Source organism: Bos taurus, chromosome 10, assembly GCF_002263795.3.
Source record: "Bos taurus isolate L1 Dominette 01449 registration number 42190680 breed Hereford chromosome 10, ARS-UCD2.0, whole genome shotgun sequence".
NCBI lineage: Eukaryota > Metazoa > Chordata > Mammalia > Artiodactyla > Bovidae > Bos > Bos taurus.
The window spans coordinates 83,137,946-83,160,242 of NC_037337.1; the positions used below are offsets into that span (position 1 = coordinate 83,137,946).

Here is a 22,297-nt window from a genome sequence, read left to right on the forward strand (position 1 = left end):
TTATTATTTGACAAAAATCTAAGAGTTGGGAATCAAACCTTGGTCTTCTAGATTTGAGTATAAAAGGCACTGGAGTGAGAGGTACCATTAACATGTTGATGACTTCTTTTTCTGCTTTGGGGGAAAATATATGTCTGTATCGGAGAAGGCAGTGGCACCCCACTCCAGTACTCTTGCCTGGAAAATCCCATGGATGGAGGAGCCGGGAAGGCTGGAGTCCATGGGGTCGCTGAGGGTCGGACACGACTGAGTGACTTCCCTTTCACTTTTCACTTTCATGCCTTGGAGAAGGAAATGGCAACCCACTCCAGGGTTCTTGCCTGGAGAATCCCAAGGACAGGGGAGCCTGGTGGGCTGCCGTCTATGGGGTCGCACAGAGTCGGACACGACTGAAGCGACTTCACTTTCACTTTTCACTTTCATGCCTTGGAGAAGGAAATGGCAACCCACTCCAGTGTTATTGCCTGGAGAATCCCAGGGACGGGGGATCCTGGTGGGCTGCTGTCTATGGGGTCACACAGAGTCGGACACGACTGAAGCGACTTAGCAGCAGCAGCAGCAGCATATATCTATATTGTTGGATTGATCTGTGTATACACAGTTTTATCTCATGCTTTTAAGAAAACTCTGTGAATTCACTGACAGGTAGTTTAAATGAACTCTTAGGAGCTTTCTAATAGTGTTTTTGAGCAGCATTATTAATTGAAGAATGAGTTTGTCATGCAAGGACCTGAGCTAGAAGACAAGATGCTCACCAAGGAAGAACGTACACCTGTGGTCCACAAGCTAGCTCAGTAATCTCTGCATTGAGACCAAGTGAGAGGCCCCCTGTATACAAGCTACTAGAGTGATCTTTCAATTTCCCACCCACTGTTTGGGGGTTTTGGGTCCTTTTGAGATTTATTCTTCCAAAGGAAGTTTGATTTCTAGTACTTCATTCTAGTGCTCTAGTTGTATGACATTGCTTACTTTAAAATCAAATTTATTGTAAGGTTATCGTATGATCGGCTGTATTCACAATGGTTTATTGACCAAAGGAGCCTTGTCTCAGTGCTTGGTATCCATGTCTCTTAAACATCTATGGCAAAGGTCCTGAAACTAATATGATAATGAAAATCCTGACTTCATTGATCACCCATCTTTATGTTCTCAGAAAACTTTGTGGAGTTCAGATTTTAGAAATCACTTCTTTCTTATTCTGTCCTTAAGGCTACAGAGTATTTTTACCTTGCCATCTTGGTATTTGGGACCAGATAATTCTTTGTTTGTTATATCCTATAGTCTTACACATTCTGGGATATAAGATGTTTAGCAGTGTCCCTGGCCTACATCCCAGATGCTGATAGGTACCCTGACTTGTGATGACCTAAAAGGTCTCCATTTGGATATTGCCAAATGTCCTCTAGAAAATTGCCCCTTGCTGAAAATCCCTGTTTTATTGAGCCTGGAGAAGTTTTCCACAGGTGTTTGTGAACTGTCTGTAGAGGAGGCCATCTTCCTAAAGAACTGACATTCCAACACAGGAGAGAACATGTTACTTATAATCTTACTTATGTATTCATAGTAGTTGGCTCTTTTCCCTAGTTCAGTTCAGTCACTCAGTTGTGTCCAACTCTTTGCAACCCAATGAATGCCAGGCCTCCCTGTCCATCACCAACTGCTGGAGCCTAACCAAACCCATGTCAGTTGAGTCGGTGATGCCATCCAACCATCTCATCTTCTGTTGTCCCCTTCTGCTCCTGCCCTCAATCTTTCCCAGCATCAGGGTTTTTTCAAATGAGTCAGCTGTTCGCATCAGGTGGCCAAAGTATTGGAGTTTCAGCTTCAACATCAGTCCTTCCAGTAAACACCCAGAACTGATCTGCTTTAGGATGGACTGGTTGGATCTCCTTGCAGTCCAAAGGACTCTCAAGAGTCTTCAACACCACAGTTCAAAAGCATCAGTTCTTCAGCGCTCAGCTTTCTTTATAGTCCAGCTCTCACATCCATACATGACTACTGGAAAAACCATAGTCTTGACTAGACAGACCTTTGTTGGCAAAGTAATGTCTCTGCTTTTTAATATGCTGTCTAGGTTGGTCATAACTTTCCTTCCAAGGAGTATGTGTCTTTTAATTTCTTGGCTGCAGTCACCATCTGCAGTGATTTTGGAGCCAAGAAAAATCAAGTCTGACACTGTTCCCACTGTTTCCCCATCTATTTCCCATGAAGGGGTGGGACCAGATGCCATGATCTTAGTTTTCTGAATGTTGAGCTTTAAGCCAACTTTTTCACTCTCCTCTTTCACTTTCACAAAGAGGCTCTTCAGTTCTTTTTCACTTTCTACCCTCAGGGTGGTGTCATCTGCATATCTGAGGTTATTGATACTTCTCCCAGCAATCTTGATTCCAGCTTGTGCTTCCTCCAGCCCAGCGTTTCTCATGATGTACTTTGCATTAAGTTAAATAAGCAGGGTGACAATATACAGCCTTGACATACTCCTTTTCCTATTTGGAACCAGTCTGTTGTTCCATGTCCAGTTCTAACTGTTGCTTCCTCACCTGCATATAGGTTTCTCAAGAGGTGGGTCAGGTGGTCTGGTATTCCCATCTCCTGAAGAATTTTCCACAGTTTCTTGTGATCCACACAGTCAAAGGCTTTGGCACAGTCAGTAAAGCAGAAATAGATGCTTTTCTGGAACTCTCTTGCTTTTCTGATGATCCAGCGGATGTTGGCAATTTCATCTCTGGTTCCTCTGCCTTTTCTAAAACCAGCTTGAACATCTGGAAGTTCATGGTTCACGTATTGCTGAAGCCTGGCTTGGAGAATTTTGAGCATTACTTTACTAGCATGTGAGATGAGTGCAATTGTGTGGTAGTTTGAACATTCTTTGGCATTGCCTTTCTTTGGGATTGGAATGAAAACTGACTGTTTCCAGTCCTGTGGCCACTGCTGAGTTTTCCAAATTTGCTGACATATTGAGTGCAGCACTTTCACAGCATCATCTTTTAGGATTTGAAATAGCTCCACTGGAATTCCATCACCACCACTAGCTTTGTTCGTAGTGAATCTTCCGAAGGCCCACTTGACTTGACATTCCAGGATATCTGGCTCTAGGTAATATAATCACATTAATGATGAACATTTTGAGCACTTACTGTGTACTAGAAACTTACCATGTGGTTTGATGTGTATTTTCTCATTTCAGTGTCTCCATGTCCCCTGTGGTATAGATATAATTATTGAAGGCATTTTCTAGATGAGAAAACTGGGGTTTGTGTGGCTGGTTTCAGCGGTTAAGCTGTCATTGAAATTAATAGTATTGGAGCCAGGATTTCACATTTGGGGTGTCTGACCAGAGTCATGTTCTTGACTGTTTTGCTCTGCTCTCTACTATATTAGACTAAAGGAAGGAGAGTGTTTTTATCTTTAAATCTGGTAGAATGTTGTTCAAAGTACTTTGTCTTTCAAAAGTAAGGAACAAAAATTTGAACACCTGTATTCCACGGTGATCCAGTTTAGATCATAACACTTCATAAATTTAAGAGCTATTAATTCAAAGAAATTTCTCATTTAAACCATTTTTCTATTTATAGACCGACCATACCCTCTTAGCTAACATAATTGGAACTGTTTAGTTGAAAAAATCATTAAGATAGGGAGTCTTGCAAAAGTATACATATTCAAAATATCTTATTTTCACTAAACTATGTAATAATAATAAATATATATTTGCTAAATTTTGGTGAGGCCAAGGGTGCTTCTTTGACAGTGATTCTGCTATTTTGAATTCTACATTGTATTAACAGTATAAACATAGACAGTAGCAAAACACTCTGAATCTTACAGAATTTTAGATTTAAAATTTTTTTCTCCTTTTTTTATAGGTCTTTCCCACATCTAATCCAATAGCTTTCCTTTTAATGACTTGCTTTTATGAAGTCTTTCCAAAGCCTTCAATTTAGTTTTTAATAAGAAACAAGATTTATCTCTTGTACTTATATTCCATCAACTTTCATAATATTTAATTAAATTTCGTAATTACAATAACAAGTCCACTGGTATAAACTGGTTTGGGAAGACACAGCTTGACTCTTAGTCAGCATGGAGTCCAGCTGGTGGGAGCAGAAAGAGTGTGTGGCTCCAGAGATTGCCGCCTAGTGCCCTTGGGCATTTATCATCAGGGTTTACAGAGGAAACGCAGAACAATAGTTAATACATGAAACTGGTACAGGAAGGCAGTGTCAGAGAGCACCTGCTGTGTTTTCTTGGGCCATACAAACTTTCAAATCAGGTAGATCATTTGTTACAAAGAAGATACAACAGATTGTGGATCTGAATAACTTGAAGCAGAAATTAACCCCCTTAAACTATAACTGTGTATTATAAACTTTATGTAGTATCTGTACCTTTCTTAAAATTTAGTTTATTGAAGTATAGTTGATTTGCAAGGTATTAATTTCTGCTGTGCAGAAAAGTGAATCGTTTATACACATATGCATTTTTTTCATATTCTTTTCCATTATGCTTTATCACAGGATATTGAATTACCCTGTGCTATACAGTAGGAACCTGTTGTTTATCCGTACAGTATATAATAGTTTGCATCTGCTAATCCCAGACTTTGACTCCATCCCTTCCCCACCCCCTTTCCCTGGGCAAGTACAAGTCTGTTCTCTATGTCTGTGTGTCTGTTTCTGTTGCATAGATAAGTTTGTTGGTGTCATATTTTGGTATAAGTGATAGCTGTACTTTTCATCACAGTGTAAAATATAGTTAGACAAATTTTTGATTCACTGAAATTAGTACACTAACTCGTTTTTCCTAATCAGAACCTGGAATAGAGTCATCTTGTTGAAGGAGTACATCCACAACAGGTGTAATTTCTCTTCCAGCAACAGGGCGTAGCGCTTCTGACCTGTCAGTCCAACCTCGTAATCACCAGATACTGGGTTTAATGAATCCTGATTTCACTGAGGCTAAATCTCTGGGGGAAAAATCCACATTACTGAAGTGTGTATTGTTGACATGATACGTAAAACTTAACTGTCTTTTTCTGATGAAGCTGCTGTCACTTTTTAAATATTACATTATTTTTATGAACTTCATTATTTTGCAGATTTAGACTTTAGAGCATATTTGTCTCCATCTCATGAGCCCAGTCCATTGCTGGCTGAGCAGAGCAATCCTCCCATTGTATGCATCTGTTGAAATAAGTAACAAACCATCAATTTCTTCTTTCTGGTCCTTCCTCTTCCCCACTTCTCTTTGCTGTTTTGCCAGTGCGTGTGATGGTTCTAACTCGCCGAGGATTAAATGACGGTAATAACATAGCTAACATTTATTGTGTTATTACTTTGTGCTTTATGCAGAGCTCCTCACATAATGCTCATAGGACCCCGAGGCAAAGTTGTATTGTGATAAGTCCAAGTGATGCAACCACATCCTTAGAGGCACAGATGAGGCAGTACACTAACATCAGAATTAATCTGGGCCTCTCCCTTTGAGTACATATGTATTTTGTGTTGAGTTTTCACTTAGTCACCATGATTAAAGTTCCAGGACAGGACTGTTTCAGTTCTGCACTGCGTATACAAGGGTCCGAGACACATCCTCCCTGAATCCCACTGGACCAGCGCACTAATGGAAAAGAGAGGAGCCCAAGGGTTGCTTTCACTGTGTTCTTTGTTGCTCCATTGATCAAAAGTGTTGATAGTGATGGAATGTCACTCTCAAAGTCAGGTTACTGAAGATGCTGTGATCGGGCCAGGCCTTCCCTTCCTGCCCAGTGGCCAGAAGCAGCTGCCATTATCAGGTCTAAAGAGCATCTAAGAATATTTTCTCATTCCTGGAAGGGATGAACACTAATGCTCTGCACTTGCTTACTCTTCTGATAACTTGAAGCCACCAGATTTGATTGTTCTGCAGTTCACCTTCCTCCTCCTATACACCACCGCCTCACTCCACCTCACCACACATGTGTTTGCACACGCACACTCACACGTATACAAGTCAAGTTGAATAGTATGCTGGGCTCCTGGATTATTAGTTTGAGGCCTTGTTGGATTTTGGTTGCTACTGTAATGTCCAGTTTTATTTTCCTTTCACTCTCTTCGAATCAACCATCTTTACCCTTTCTTTAGAATATATACTCTGAACTGCATTTGTACTTGAAGTGACAGCTTTAGTACTCTAATATATTATCCAGTTTTGTTATCAGGCAGTATTCTGCAAGTTCAGGTTTTTACATGTGTATCATTACCTACTGTAAGTTTCAGTGGATTATTGTATGGTACATATAGAACATCAGAGGACACCTTAAAGCTCAACTTATTTGTAAAACTCTGTGCTTATTTTATTTCTTCTGTAACTGTAGCAACATTAAGCTTGAGTATAGTACCATGGAATGCCTTGTAATTCAGAGTTCTGAAAGGATAACTAGTCTATGGTTAGTTTTTTGTGAACAGTCGTATTTCAAGTATGTGATAAAACTCCAGAGTCAGCAAGTCTGTTCTCCTAAACCATGTTGTGCTCTGTGTTCTTGAACTTAACAGTGTATTTCTGCCAAAACTAATAGGGAAAGATTTTATTCATGTGTAATAGCTTACTGTTTTCATGCCCTTGTCTTTCATTTTTTATTGAGAGCATATAAACTGTGTTTTATTTGTTTGAAGGCAGCTCTCTAGTTATGTAATCCTTTTCAGGGAGATTTGGGGCACTAAATAACTTCCTGAGAAACTCACCTAGGAGTGTTTTGCTGCTGTCTCTTGACCTGCTCGGGGCTTCTGGTAGCAAGAAGGCCGTTAGGTAGGAAGGTGTGCATGTTAGCTCTTTGGAAAACAAGCATCCTCTGCTTTCTCGGCCGTGATCTCCCAAGCCCCGTGACTGATTGAACTCTGATCTGTGAGCCATCCAGGAGTTCATATTCCCTGAGCCGTCTCAGTTCAGAGGCTTGTGAAGGCTGATTAAAAGGGCATGTGCCTCTCAGCTGCTCCTCTCTGTTTAGTTTTATAAAATCAAGCTAGACGGTCCAAAGGCCACCTTTGCTCAGACACTTGACTTTATTCAAGGTCATCTTGTAAAGATCCAATCATACAACGACAGAGTGTGCTTTTCAATGAACTGATGATGGCGATACTGGCCTTTTTGTCATCCTTTGGCCTTTTAGAAAGTTCCACGTGAGAAATTTATTTTAGAATTTGATGCCAGGAATTATTTTCTGGTAGCTACTAAATGCCTGCCTTTCTGATGATAGGTGTGTTTTGTTTGCTTGTTTTATTTTATTTATTTTTTTCCTGTATCTTCTGTTTTACTTCACCTCCCAGAAGAAAATCTGATGCTCATCTGTGCCACCTTCATTAATAACATATTTATATCCACTTGGCTTTTATTTTCCTATTTCTATTTGATTAGCACAGTTTACCTATTTCCTTTATAATGAATGACTTCAGAACACTCTTTTTAGAAAAAGTAGTCTACATTTATATCCAAATAAAAGACCTCTGTTCCCAGGCTTTTTCTTCAGTTCTGGCTACATTCCTTACCAGCCTTACCTGCTTCCACTTGGTTGGTTATCTAGCCGGCAGCTTGAAACCTGGGACACAAATTTTGACTGCTTCTCCGTTTTTCTCCCTGAACAAGCCTACCCTCATCGTTGCCCTCATGCTGTAAATGCTACCGCTATTATCAGTCTCTGGGATTTGAAACACTGAAGCCCCTTTGATGCCTCTCTTCATTGATGTTAACCTCCAGTCAGTTGGGAAGGCCTCTTGCATCTCCCTCCACACTGTTGCTGATTTCCTGTTCTCTGCGTCCTGGTCCCAGGTTACTTCAAGCCCTCGTTGCCTTTTGACGCAATTCTTGGCCATTGTCTTAGTCTCTTCATCTCCGGTCCCCCCTACTCAAAATTCATCCTCTTGTCTTTGCCAAATACACCAGTCTAATCACAGAGCAATTTGCATCTTACATGATTGTGTTGATATGATTTAATCATGTAACAGATACCTTATTGATCAAGTTGTCTGAGAAGCAGATGCTGGACAGTATTGGCATGCAAGTGGTTTGTTAGGGACCTGGGGCCATGCCTGTGAAAGAAGAGGGGAGAGGAAGCAGGATTTATCAGGGAAGGTCTTCAGTCCACAGTACAGGTCTGACACTATGAAAGGGAGAAGAAATGAAAATGGGCAGGGGGAGCCTCAGCTTACTGTGTCATGTGACAAAATCTCAACCAATGCCATGAAAGAAAAAGGAACAATAGAGCGGTCTCTTGTGGGCAGTCAGTTCCCCTCCAGGCACACTCAGTCCTGGGGCTGCCCAGGAAGAGTATGTCTGGGCTGGAAAAACCAGAAGATCCGAAGATACTACAGCCAGAGACTCTCAGCTAATTGCATTTCTTGTGGCTGAATTTGTTGTGAGCAATTTCTGAAAGGGAGATATTAAGTATTGCACGTCTGGGACCGCGACATATGCATGAGTGCCTTCATCATACTCAGCATGGTTTAGGATGCTTGGAATGAGAAATAAAATGAAACACCTTCATGGAGCTTACATTCTAGTGGAGGGAAACAGATGATAAACAAATCAAACAAAAGGATATATTACTATGAAAGTTAACAATGCAGAGTTGGAGGTAGTAATCGATCTCCTAATCTCAGTATTTGATTGTAATCTTCTTTATCTTTTCTTTTTTGTTGCCATTCTTGTTTTTAAATTCAGATATAGTTAATTTACATTGTTGTGTTGGTTTCAAGTGTACAGCAAAGTGATTCAGTTATTCATACATTTATATGGATGGATAAGATAACTGTACCCAAGATATTGGGTATAGTTCCCTGTGCTATACAGTAGATCTTTATTTTTTGCTTATTTATGTGTAGTACTCTGTGTACCTATGTATTTCTTATATACAGATTTATTACCCAATTTCCTATTAATCAGTGCCCTTAATATTTTTAAGTAGTTTTAAAAATTAACAACTGCACATTCATACATTTATTCATTTATTGCATGATATTTTTAAAGCATCTAGCCTGTGTCAGCTATGGTGCTTGGAGGAGAACAAAAGCAAATAAACCTGCCTTCATGGTACTTGTAGCTTGCCCTGAGTACTGTTAAGACAAATGAGAAGCTTTAGAACATTAATTATCTTCCTGATCTTTTTTTTGGTGTGTGTGGGTGGGGGGGGGGCGGGGTGTGCCATGAAGCTTGCAGGATCTTAGTTACCCAACCAGGGACTGAACCCAGTCCCCACCAGTGAAAGCACCACCTATCCTAACCACTGGACCACCAGGGAATTCCCTTTTCCTTACTTTTAAAAACCATTGAACAAATTCTTTTACAATTTCTTTATTTCCTCTACCTGGAACTCCATTTTGATAGATGATGGATTTATCTTGTTTTATCCTCTGTTTTTTTCTTTCATAATTTCAATTTCTTTTTATTTTATATATTAATTTTATCTTTTGGTTCAGAAATTGATATGTACCTCTCTATGTTCTACTCTCCAGCCCTTTCATTTTATTTTAGTAATTGTAGTTTTATTTGCCAGGAATTCATTATTTTTGTTTCCCTGTAGTTATTGTTCTAATAGTTTATCCTTATTTTATATACCCCACATTTCTCCATTGGTATTCATTTAAATAATTTTTTCTAATTTTTTTCCCTTGCATGATCTGTATCTTCTGAGTTGTATTCTCTGTTTGTCTTTTTTTTTTTTTTTTTTCCCTGTTATGCTGTTGGTTTTCCTTGGTCCATTGATCTTTGCCACAAAGGCCAAGGCAGATTGGTATAGGTGGCAGGCTTCCCTGCAGCGCTGTGTGTCTTTTTCCCCAGCTGGTCTCACCTTCCAGCGGGGAAGTGAGGGCTGGCACTGGAAAAGTAGGTGAGACCCTAACAGGGAGGAGTGTATGGAGCGAGAGGGTAGTGTACACAGTGCTCAGTACCAGCCCACGTGGGTGCCAGGTTGGGAGAGGTTTAGCCTACTCCCCTGCTGCATGGAGCTGCCTTTTCTCCTGTCCATGCATCAGGATGGGTGGGCTTCCTGCCTCTCCTGGGCTTCTGAGTAACCCCCTTCCTCCTAAAGGTGCAGGTGCTTTCCCACCACTGTTCCAGTCACCTGAGTCCCAGTTTCTGGCCAACACTTTCTGTGGTGCCCTGGTTTATAACCAGTCTAAGGAAGAAAAGTTATGACCAACCTAGATAGCATATTGAAAAGCAGAGACATTACCTTGCCAACAAAGGTCCATCTAGTCAAGGCTATGGTTTTTCCAGTGGTCATGTATGGATGTGAAAGTTGGACTGTGAAGAAAGCTGAGCACCAAAGAATTGATGCTTTTGAACTGTGGTGTTGGAGAAGACTCTTGAGAGTCCCTTGGACTGCAAGGAGATCCAACCAGTCCACTCTGAAGGAGATCAGCCCTGGGATTTCTTTGGAAGGACTGGATGCTAAAGCTGAAACTCCAGTACTTTGGCCACCTCATGCGAAGAGTTGACTCATTGGAAAAGACTCTGATGCTGGGAGGGATTGGGGGCAAGAGGAGGAGGGGATGACAGAGGATGAGATGGCTGGATGGCATCACCGACTCGATGGACGTGAGTTTGAGTGAACTCCGGGAGTTGGTGATGGACAGGGAGGCCTGGCGTGCTGTGATTCATGGGGTCGCAAAGAGTCAGACACGACTGAGCGACTGAACTGAAGCAATCCTTGAAGGCAAGGACTGCAATAGATTAGGCTAGGCTCAGCAGTTATTTCACAATTGGAATGTTTGGTACTGATGCAAAGTATAAAGTTTATTGAGTTGGGGAGCCAGTGTATCTTGTATTCATAGCATCAGGTAGACTCAGGGAGGGCCCTCTGTGTATATGACCTTGTGTTACAGTCTGGACACCGGATAATATGTTGCAGTTCCTTTTCCTCTCTTTTCAGGAAATGAGACCACTGACAAGTCTGTGTGTGGTCATGGTGGTTTTGTGGAAATTAACCAAGACCACCAATTGATCCCCATAAACCCAAAACACCATTCTAGAGACTGAATTTTACTATTGTAAACCTTCTTAGACACACAAGTGATAGATGCTAAAGTCAGTGGATGACACCTTGAGAAGAAACAAGAGTACAAGCAGGATTTACATCATCTAAAAGTATCTCCCACCAAAATATTTATAAATCATAAGAAGAATGAGAGTGACTTTACAGTGAACAAACTGGTACATGCCACCTTAATAGAAGGAACTCTATCATGGTCTCTATCACGAACCTTGAAATTTGAGTATTAGAATATTAATTTAGAATATTTAGAATATTAATTTAGAATAATTTAGAATATTAATTAATAATAATTAATTAATAGAAGGAACTCTATCATGGTCTCTATCACGAACTAGAGAAATTTGAGTATTAGAATATTAATTTCCTGATTTCTGATTAATGAAGATTGTACTGTATGTAGTTATATATAAGATGTTAACATTGGGGAAGGCTGGGTTAGGGATCAGTTCAGTTCAGTCGCTCAGTCGTGTCTGACTCTTTGTGACCCCTTGGACTGCAGCACGCCAGGCCTCCCTGTCCATCACCAACTCCTGGAGTCTACCCAAATTCATGTCCGTTAAGTAGGTGATGCCATCCAACCATCTCATCTTCTGTCGTCCCCTTCTCTTCCCACCTTCAGTCTTTCCCAGCATCAGGGTCTTTTCCAATGAGTCAGCTTTTTGCATCAGGTGATCAAAATGTTGGAGTTTCAGCTTCAACATCAGGTCTTCCAATGAACACTCAGGACTGATCTGCTTTAGGATGGACTGGTTTGATCTCCTTGCAATGCAAGGGACTCAAGAGTCTTCTCCAAGACCACAGTTCAAAAACATCAATTCTTTGGCACTCAGCTTTCTTTATAGTCCAACTCTCACATCCATACATGACTACTAGAAAAACCATAGCCTTGACGAGATGGACCTTTGTTGGCAAAGGAATGTCTCTGCTTTTTAATACACTGTCTAGTTTGGTCATAACTTTCCTTCCAAGGAGTAAGTGTATGGAAACTCCTTGTACTATATATACAACTTTTCTGTCAGTCCAGAAGCAGTCAGAGAAGCAGTCCAGAAGCAGTCAAGATAAAATATGAAAAAGAAAACCTTCAGGTACAGTCAGTAACAGCAGCTAACGTAGGAACCATCCACATGGAAATGGGAATGCTTCCTCAACTTGCTGTGTCAAAGTACATCAGAGCGAATGCCATGCTACTGATTGCTGTATCCCAAAGAATTTCTATTCTTTGTTTTGCAGTCTCAAGGACATAAGGGCCCTTTAGATCTGTTATTTCAGTACAAGTTGATAACATGATAAAGCTTGTCACCTGTTTTTCAAATGCATACCTCATTGTTAATTTTAACCAAAAGTTGGTGCTCAGCAAACATTTCTTTTATCCTACCAATTCCTTTGCTCATCTTCTCATGGAGCCCCCTCTTCTGTATGGAGAGGCCATGCATCTGAACCTCAGGACAGCAAGAAGAGGGACTTGCATAACTTCATTCTCAACAATAATGTTGAAGCATCAGCAGAAGCAGGCTCAACAACTCAGAGACAGTTAGTCCAGAAGCAGGTGGGCTCTACTAAGTTTTTGAGACACATTGCATGGTCTCGCCCTCATGAGCTACGGTGACTTCTGCCTTGACTGAACTTCTGACTGTTTCTGGGGGACTTCCTTTCAGATATTTCAAAAGCATTTTACACAGACATCTTGCTGCAATGTCCATGATAAGGAGGTACAAAAGGTTTGGGTTTTTTTGGTTTTTTTTTAATATATAAAGACATTGAGTTAGAAACAGGTGTTTCATTGTAGTTTCTTTCATTTGAATAATAAATACTTTTTTTTCCCCTGAGCGGGCTTTTAAATTAGTATGAACTAACAATAAGCCTGAAGAGTTACATTAATATGCAACCTTTTAAAATATTCTTTTTACTCAGTGACCATTTGTAAACCATTTTTATAAAAATTGCCATATTTGTAGAAATACTTTTTTTATACTTTTAAAAATCTTCCTATTATAAAAGGTATATATTCATTACAGAAGAATTAGCAACTATAGAAACTAAGGAAATTAATCATGTGTGATTACTAGTTACTTTACTGTGACTGATCTGATCTGATACTCATTAATTAAACAAGATAAGGATCATTAAATAGTTTTATATATTTTTTCATGGTTCCATGATTGGCTTTGCCATCGTTTATTTAAAGTCTTCCAGATGTTATTAAATTCAAGTTTTCTACTTCCTTATTATAAATAATTCTTACATCAGGTCATCCTAAGTGTTTTTTGGTGCTTAGGATGACCTTTGGGCACTTAGGATGGCACTTAACCCCTTTGGCAATTTGGTGAAACCTATGGACTCTCCTTAGACTAATGTTTTTAAGTGCATAAAAGTACAAAGCAAACCAGGCATATTAAACTACAGTTGCAAGAGTATTAAAAATTTTGTGATATACTAACATAGATGCTTCTTTTTTATTACGTTAACAAAGGATCTAGCATCAGTTCTGATAACTATCATAATTTCAAAGTTGTGATGAGAATAATTGATATTTTGATATGTCTACAATGGCAGTAATATGATATGAAAACATCTCTTGATTTCTGTAGGTGTCAAAGTCACCTGTGCAGCTGATGTTACTGTAGTTGGTTGACTCCATTTGATGGAAATGCTACATTTCTTTAGAAGGTAGTGAAAATAAAGATAAAAATTTTTTTCATTCAAGTTCATGAACCCCCTAATTTCTTTCCATAGACAAGTTTAAAAGCCTCTGACCTTACATAAATGTTTTTGTTATGTAACTTTTCCCCCCACATGTCCAATTATTAACGTAAGGTAGAGTCCTGTAAGTGAAATGGTGTGAATTTTATGGGAACCTTGATTTTTATTGCCAAATTGTTCTTAAGAAAGCTTAGGCCAGAAAGGTTCTACTCCTATTTTAAGACTGTGTAGTGTTTAACATTTTCTTGGCTACCTTGAGTATTTGCAGTTTTTATTTTAGAACATTTATTGTAGGTCCAAAACATTTCAATTTCATTGATCACAAGTAAGACTGAATAATTTAAATAGAATTATTGGCTATTTGTCATAGATAATAGTCAATTAAAAATCTCCCATTTTGACAGTGATACTGTTTTTCCTTTGTTTCAAATAGAGTTTTCTTTCATCATTTGAATGCAGTTCATTAGTGTCAGCCTTACTTCTGTTAAAGTCTACTTTTTATTGGCAGGTTGGGGGGCTTCTGAGACCTGCTTAGTCATGTGAGGCTTTAAGCCTAACAACATGATATAATTTTGTCAAATAGACCACCCTAATTTTTAAGAGCTACATATGGAAAGAAGAATTGGAACTTCAGAGAACTGTGCACTTTGTAAATGTGGACAATTACTCTTATGCAACCATAATTACAAGCTTAGTGGAATGCTTTGGGACAGAATTCTGGACTGTGGCCAGTCCTGTGTAAATATCCCCATCCATTACTCTGACCTGCTTTTGATTATGATGCAAAGTCCCAGGCTATTTAGTTCTCATGGAACCTCCGCCCTTATAATTAGGATGAGCCCTTTGGGGACCAGAGACAGAACCTCTGTTGTTGCTAAGTCACTTCAGTCGTGTCCGTCTCTGTGTGACCCCATAGACACCAGCCCACCAGGCTCCGCCGTCCCTGGGATTCTCCAGGCAAGAACACTGGAGTGGGTTGCCATTTCCTTCTCCAGTGCATGAAAGTGAAAAGTGAAAGGGAAGTCGCTCAGTCATGTCTGACTCTTAGCGACCCTGTGGACTGCAGCCTACCAGGCTCCTCCATCCACGGGATTTTCCAGGCAGGAGTACTGCAGTGGGGTGCCATTGCCTTCTCCAAGTGGTGCTCTTCTTGGAAAGAGCCATTCTTCAAACACATGAGTCCTTGTTACCTCCACTTTGGCAAATCTGTATTTTCATTTTTAAAGAAGAATATACTGTTGTTGCTTGTGTTTTCTTTTTCATTTAATTCTTTTAGATCTATTCTCTCTTTCTAACCTAGTTGTCAGTCATATTTAGATGTTGTAAGTTGCATGAAAACAAAGCATATGAACAAATTGAACTCAGTAGGCAAAGATAAGTACCTTATAGAAGCATGTGCTGTGGTGAGTGGTTTTGCAAGTTGCAGCTAGATTCTCTGTCTAATGGAAATATAGAGGGTAGAATTTATGACGTTGACTGCACTGATGCTGACATGCTTGTAGCCCACCAGGTTGACTATTTTAAGGAAAAAAGAATTTAAAATATTCAAAGTGGTGAAATGATTTTAATTCCAGCTAGTAAAGCTGTTGTCATTCCATTCTTTGACCTGCTAATAGATGAGGCCCACGTATGTCTGATTAGTAGTATCTTTAGGACCCCTGTTGTACAGTGAATTAAGAGGCCTTTTTTAGAGGAAATGGAAGAGTTTTCGTTTATCCTTCTGTATAGTCATTTAGGGTGATTAAGATTAGCATGTGACCATTTTGATGACTTTAACATATGTTGCTATAATGCTTTCTAAAATGGTTGGTACCAATTCGTGGTGTCACCAGCAGTGAAGGAATGTATTCCAGCCCTACCAAGGACCATTTTTCCATTCAGAAGTGTTGTTGCTAATTTTTTGAGGCCTGAGATAGTAGCTGTTTTATTTGCTTTCTGTTGCTTTGATTTCTGTGTATCAGTCTGTTTCCCCGATTTCAATTTCTAAACTGACAATTCTAAAGAAATATTTTAAGCCATGCACCTCGTGGCTCAGCTGGTAAAGAATCTGCCTGCAATGTGGGAGACCTGGGCTTAATCCTCTGGTTGGGAAGATGCCCTGGTGAAGGGAAAGGCTACCCACTCCAGTATTCTGGCCTAGAGAATTCCATGGGGTCGCAAAGACTCAGACACAACTGAGAGACTTTCACTTTATAATTGTAAAAATTATATGTAAAAAGATTTATTTTTGTCCATAATTACAAACAGTCCAGATTATGCTGGTCTCTGGAAATGTACAACTGAAATGCTAATGTGAAATCTGCAAATATTATGAAAACCAGTATAAGCAATCCAAAAATTGTTGGTTGAAGCCCTGTAACTCTTGTCACTTTATTTTTGTTTCCTCCTTTGCAATTAAAATGCCAGGCTTTTAACTTTTTATGCCTGTGCACACATCCTTATCTGCAGCTCGTAACTGGGTAATGTGACTGTACTTGAGCTAATCATTTGGAGCTTTGAACTATTGACTATGTTCCCTCTCTAAGAACGTGAAAGTATTATTATTTATTATTGTGACTGTATCAGCCAGAAAATATGGCTATTTGTGTGGAATGTTCTAGTAATAGACCTACTCATTGGTGTTCTTTGTACCATCCCCCCTTGTTTAAATGTAAGAACCAGAACTAATAAAAACTAAGGTTAAAATTTTGTTTAGGTGCTAAAGATGAAAACTAAAACTGAAGGTGAGGGGAATCAGCACTATATGGATAAAATATGAATATTTCTCCCTCTAAACACAATGAAACCTTGCCAATATAGTACATCAGGAAATAAAGCCTTCTGTGTGATCTGGTTAGTCAGTCCCTTTGGACATCACATTTTATTTAACTATTTTTATTCATAATACAATTTTAGAAATGTTTGGAAAGATAACATTATATGTAATGCTAAGCAAATGAGCTTTGGAATTGATACTTAATATGTTTGAGTTCTGGTGTTGCTGTGTACTGGTTATGGCTGGCAAGTGACTTATTCTCTCTAAATCATAATTGCCACATCTGTGAAAAAGAAGGCAATGCCTATATTTCCATAGTTGACATGAATATCAGAGTGCTTGGCAAAGTGCCTCAGCTCAGTGCATTATATCATTCTAGTGTAGTGATTGCAGTACTGGGTTTTGGCATTCCAGTATGCTGGCACAGAAATATCATTATTTTTGGTAGTGTAATCCCCATATTTCAGTCCATCCATCAGCAGATTTATCCATCCTACTCGAGTCTCCAGCCCCTCTTTCATCCCCTTTCCTTCTTCTGTCTTTCATCATCGATGGCTTCCTGGCCTTTCTTGAGCACTTATCATCTGCATCTCCCCGACACTTGAACCCTCTCTCCCCCTTCCGTCCCTCCACCCAACAAAAGACCAAGCTGATTGTAGGTATGACTGGAAGAGCTCTCTGCGTTTGATGGATACCATGGCGCTAGCAGAGGGCGGAGGTGCTTCCCATACACGGCTGATGGGAAGAAATACACGTGCGGCAGCGTGGAGCCAGTGCAACGTGCTACCCCGAGACTGTGGTCCCAAGAGGAAAGCAGTGTCGTCCAGTGAACTTGAAGGACAGGCAGCAGCAAGAGTGGCCGAAGGACCAGACTCAGGATCCTAAAAGGCTAGCTTTTAGTTACAAAAAAGTCATTTGTTTTGAGATCAAAGTTTAAAGACTCAAAACTGAATTGAAGATAATTTGCTGAACCAAACTTCTCTGTTGGAGAATTACACTTTGCATTCGAATTTTGAAGTGAAAAAGTTGTATTCACATCAGAAGGATTTTTTTTTTTTCTATAGTTTTGTAATGCTTAGGAGCAGGAAAAAAAAATGGATGGTGGACCAAAAAACAAGGCATTTATTGTAAGAATAATTCTTACTCAAGTTGAAAGACTTTTTGAACAAGCAGAGTCTGATCATGACAGTAGTGAATTTAACACAGGAAACCAGAGCAGTATCTCCATCTCTGTTGATGGAACTGAAATAGATGAAGGCCAAATGGAAATGCTTGCTTGGAAATAACAGCTAGAGCTCTTTTTCAATAAAAGAAGATTGATGTTCCTGAACAAACACACATATAAATTTTTAAAAGAACTTCTCAGAGTTATCAAACTAGAGATGGATTTTTTGAACACAGAGTCTGAAGAAAGTGTTAGAAGTTAGTTTATAAATGGTCTCATCAACGTTCCCTCAGCTCAGAAACATACTTCTTCAGCAGCTGGGGAAAAGCACACAAAAATCTAGCCAGGGCTTGATGATGACACACAAAAAAATTCAAGTGATTCATTTTTTAAAATCAACCTTCTTCATTTTTAGGTAGGATTAGTTTCTTTTTAAATAACACTGTATTATCTGCCAATTTATACTAAAATGATTGTGTTCAGTATTTGTATTTTTATAAATTTATGTTTTTCTGTAGTAACCTTTCTAAATTTTTGCAGTTACAATGTCTTATTTGGTTTCCCTAATATGTCTTTCTCTTGCCAGTCTTAAAGTATTATCATTACTATGCAAAGTACACACTTTCATTTTGGTGCATTTTTCAAGCACTCTCTGAGAAGATGTCCAAATAATATTTCAGATGCAACCCTGAAGGAGGCAAGGACTTAGTCAAGTAAAGAGGAGTTAGTTGGTGGAATGTCCTAGACAGAGTGTTTCAGGTGAGACAGGCACAGTGAGTCAACAAGTTCAGGATGGTTGGTTCTCAGAGTTTAGACAGATGAAAGGTCCAGGTTGAAACTGGAATGACAGGCTGGTGACAGGCCGCGAGGGCCCTCGAGAAGGCTTGACTAGTATCCAAGGACTGGTGGGAAAGTAGCGGAGGGTTTGAAACTTAATAGTGATGGTCAGGCTTGCATCTTAGAAGCCAGAAATGAAAAGCTAATCTGTCGTAAAACTCACCAACATCCGGGCGAATGATGATGTGGATAAACCAGTGGCGGTGGGATGGAGGAAAAGTAGGTGGATTACAGAGCTCTTTAGGAGCTGGAATTCAGTGGGCATGACAGGGGTGTCAGGCATAAGCAGCTAGAGGAATGTGGTAGCAGTTACTCGAACCAGAGTTGCAGGGAGAGCTGTATCGGTTTGTGTGGAAGGTGATAGGTTCACTTTTACAGATGCCATGGGACAAACAAGTTGCAAGTTTTATTTGGTAAAGAAGGGGACATCTTTTCAATGTGAAGATCTAGGGCTCACAGATGTCTGGAGTGGACACGTGGACTCTTGAGAGTAATCAGCGTTGGGAGAGGACAGAAGATTCAGGGCCAGTGGAAGAAAAACCAAGAGAGGCTGGTTTTGGAGAAGCCACTTTCTAGAAGAATGTTTTTAGGGGGAACAAAAGGAAATGCCATTGGCAAGTTATGATGAGTTTGAACAATATAAGGACTCAGAGTTTCTGTTTGTTTCAACTTTATGGCTGACTGGTGACAGTGCAATGGCAGTCAGATGATAGGAATCCTAAAGTGAAGAATCAGGTATCTCATACAAGAAGTTTCCAGTGGAAGAAAAGAGAAGGGAGATAACCTGGAGGTTGCTAAGGAACCGAGGGCAGGTGATGGGAATGAGCAGGCAGAGAGGGCAAGTTGCAGATACAGGGAGGGTGATTGGGCATCAGTGTCCCTGGGAAGGTGGAATTGAGTGGAGGCTAGAATTTCAGCAGAGACTGGGTTTACATTATAAAGCAAAGGAAGTAAAAGTCTGGATCCGGGGAAGTGTCTGTGAGTGATGGTGGAAAGTGAGGCAGTTGCTTCTGAAAGGGCTCTTTATTTTCTTTGTGATGTGGACAGCATTATCTGCTGAGATTGAGAGAAGGTAGATGAGGGGGAGTTTGAAGGAGAACAGAGAATATTTGAAATATCTGCACTAGAGAACGGGAGTGAGAGCTGACCAGGGACAGCTTGAGGAGGAGTTGAGGTTACGGACGGGAATTAGTACTGGCCCCGTGTCTTTGTGAATTTCTCCAGCAGCAAAGACTAGCAGTCTCACTGCCCTTCCTGAGCTTTGTGGGCTGCATTTGAGGAGTTTCTGGTGAGGCGGGGTAGAGTCCATGAACAGGATATAATGAATGTCATGGCCATCTTTGCCATGTCCATCGGTGTTCTGTGCTGCAGGGTTAAAATAGTCTCTGAAGTTTTGAAGTGTGTGAAGCCCTTTGCTCCTTCAGTAAATGTCCCCAGACTGCTGTCCTGTTGCTCTTTCAGTTCGCATCTGCCTTTTTATACTGTTTCTGTCTCCTCCCTTTTTGTTTTCCTCCTTATTGTCAGTTGTCTGTCACACTGCTGTCTGCATGCAAGTTTCTGTCAGCCCTACACTCTGGACTTTGTCAACATCTGGGATTATCACACCTCTGACATCAAGCTGTGGGCTTGAAGACCAGACAACCACGCTTATTAAAATTATGTGCAAAGTAAGAGTAAATAACCTCTGAGTGGATTCTCACGTGCTGTGCTTTGAGGGTGTACGTCAGTGTTTGTACATGGGTTTTGTGCTGTTTATTGGGTTGTTTATCAGCTGTCCGTATATGAGATGCTTGTTGCCTGTGTTCCCATTGTGTTCCCCTTATTTTGAATTTCCGTGGATTGTGATAATATTCTTAGATAGCTCATGGTATTAATGATTTTTTTTATAATTATTCTCTGGTACTTGCAAAGCATTTTCATATGTATTACCTAAATTTAGAACTATATGGTTAGATATTTTATGCTGTTATTTCTTATTATTCTCGTGGATTTTCAAATACATATTATGTATGAGAATAGCGTGTATTTTCAAATATTGATGTATTTTGTATGAGAATAACCCACCATGTCACAACTCAGTCATTTAAATCATATCACATGTAAATGAAATAGGGCAATGTAAATAAGTATTTTGGAGGTTTGAAAAGTAAGTTATCTACTCTTAACTTTTCATGTATTGGTTGTTTTTTTTTTTTAACTTTTCTCATCTGTGAACATCTTTTGTCTGTATCAACAAGTTTAATTTTTAGGTGTTCAGTAAGTAAATGCACTTTTTACCTTTTCTGTAAATTAATTTACTTTTGACCCCAGCGTTCCTTCTTGTTAGGAGGAAGATAAAGTCAACACCAGTCATTTGGACACTTGCCCCCACCCCCAAGGTTGTTCTAGAGTTTGGAGTCTGGAGAAATGCCAGACATTGAGGAGAGGGCCCTGAGTTGCCATTAGTCGCCTGGCCACACTGGTGGCCTAGGAGAGGCCCTTCTCCCAGCCCTCACGTCCCTCCAGACGCAGCGGCTCTGCTCGATGCCTTTGATGCTTGCTATGCAGGAGCCATTGGTGAGGCCCAAAGCCCTGGCTGTGGGCTTCTGCCTCCCAGGGGCACTCTGAAGCTCTTTCCTCTGAGCCAAGACTCTGTCTTAACCCGGGCAGTGTGGGAGCAGAATGCTGCCAAGTAACTCTCAGACCTCTTTCCTCTCTCTAGTCCGGGGAGATCTGTTTTATTTATCTATTTAGGTCATGCTGTGCAGCATGCAGGATCTTCCCTTACACAGGGATTGAGCCCGTCTCCTGCATTGGGATCATGGGGTCTTAACCATTGGACCATCAGGGAAGTTCCGTCCATCCTCAGACTTTGTTCTCAGTAGGTTTAGGGTTGGGGAGGGGGGTTGGTTGATGTGGTTTTTAGTTGATGCAGTTTTTATAAAAGCTAGGAAGCCCTGATACAGTATAGCCTGTTTATAGGGCAATAACACAAATTTCTTTTTTAAAGTAGTGAGTTGCAGAGGAGTAAAAAAAACTCAGCAGGCCACCTCTGTTGTCTTACCACCTCTGAGACTAAACCTACATTGATTGCTCAGTCTTTACTTTTATAATTCAGTGAAGGATATTAATCTTTGTTAAATATGTTTATATTTTATTGATATAATTTCTGAGTGATTTAAATAGTAAGCCGCATATGACATTTTTTAGTGTGCTGTAAATATTCTAATTTTGTTTTGTCTTATTGTATCTAAGAACACTGGAACTATTTCGGGGCCGATGAGAATCTTGGTCCAGTGGCTGTGAGCATTCGAAGGGAAAAACCAGAAGAAACGAAAGAAAATGGATCTCCCTACAACTATCGAATAATTTTTAGAACTAGTGAGGTAAGTCACACACGAGAAAGACTTGAGGCTTAATTTAAGTGAGAAAAAAATAGAGTCGTAGCGGTAACAAAGCAATTAAATTTAATAGCACATGGTTGCAAATGTCTGTAGAATAAACAAAGACCCCTTTCATTCATTCCAGTGGTGACGGGGGTGGACATCATGATTCGATCTGGACCCTTTCTTCCCATCTAGCTTTGGATAGATGCAATAAATGAATGGGAATTTTGATTCACAGAAAGATATGTTCATTAAGTGTGACCCAAGGAAATTGGAGTCTTCAGAATCCCAAATTGGATATTACATACCCTGCTTGGGCAGCCAGAAGGCAGCGAGCCAGCTTGAGGAGCCAGAGGGGGTCAACTAAAACTTAACTCACGCTTTCAAACTATTATTGACGAAGTTTCTTGACCCAGGAAAAAGGAAAGGGACTCCTTGGATTTTTTTTC

The 22,297-nt window shown here is 40.0% G+C and overlaps 1 protein-coding gene across 28 annotated transcripts in view; it reads left to right on the forward strand.

The window, feature by feature from the left end:
* Positions 1-22,297, forward strand: part of SIPA1L1 (signal induced proliferation associated 1 like 1) — a 521,644-nt gene that overhangs the window by 383,539 nt on the left and 115,808 nt on the right. For all 28 annotated transcript variants that reach the window (XM_059890919.1, XM_059890912.1, XM_059890910.1 and 25 more), the window contains one exon: positions 21,718-21,848. In XM_059890919.1, the coding sequence (XP_059746902.1) occupies positions 21,718-21,848 (131 nt within the window). The remainder of the gene's footprint in view (positions 1-21,717; positions 21,849-22,297) is intronic.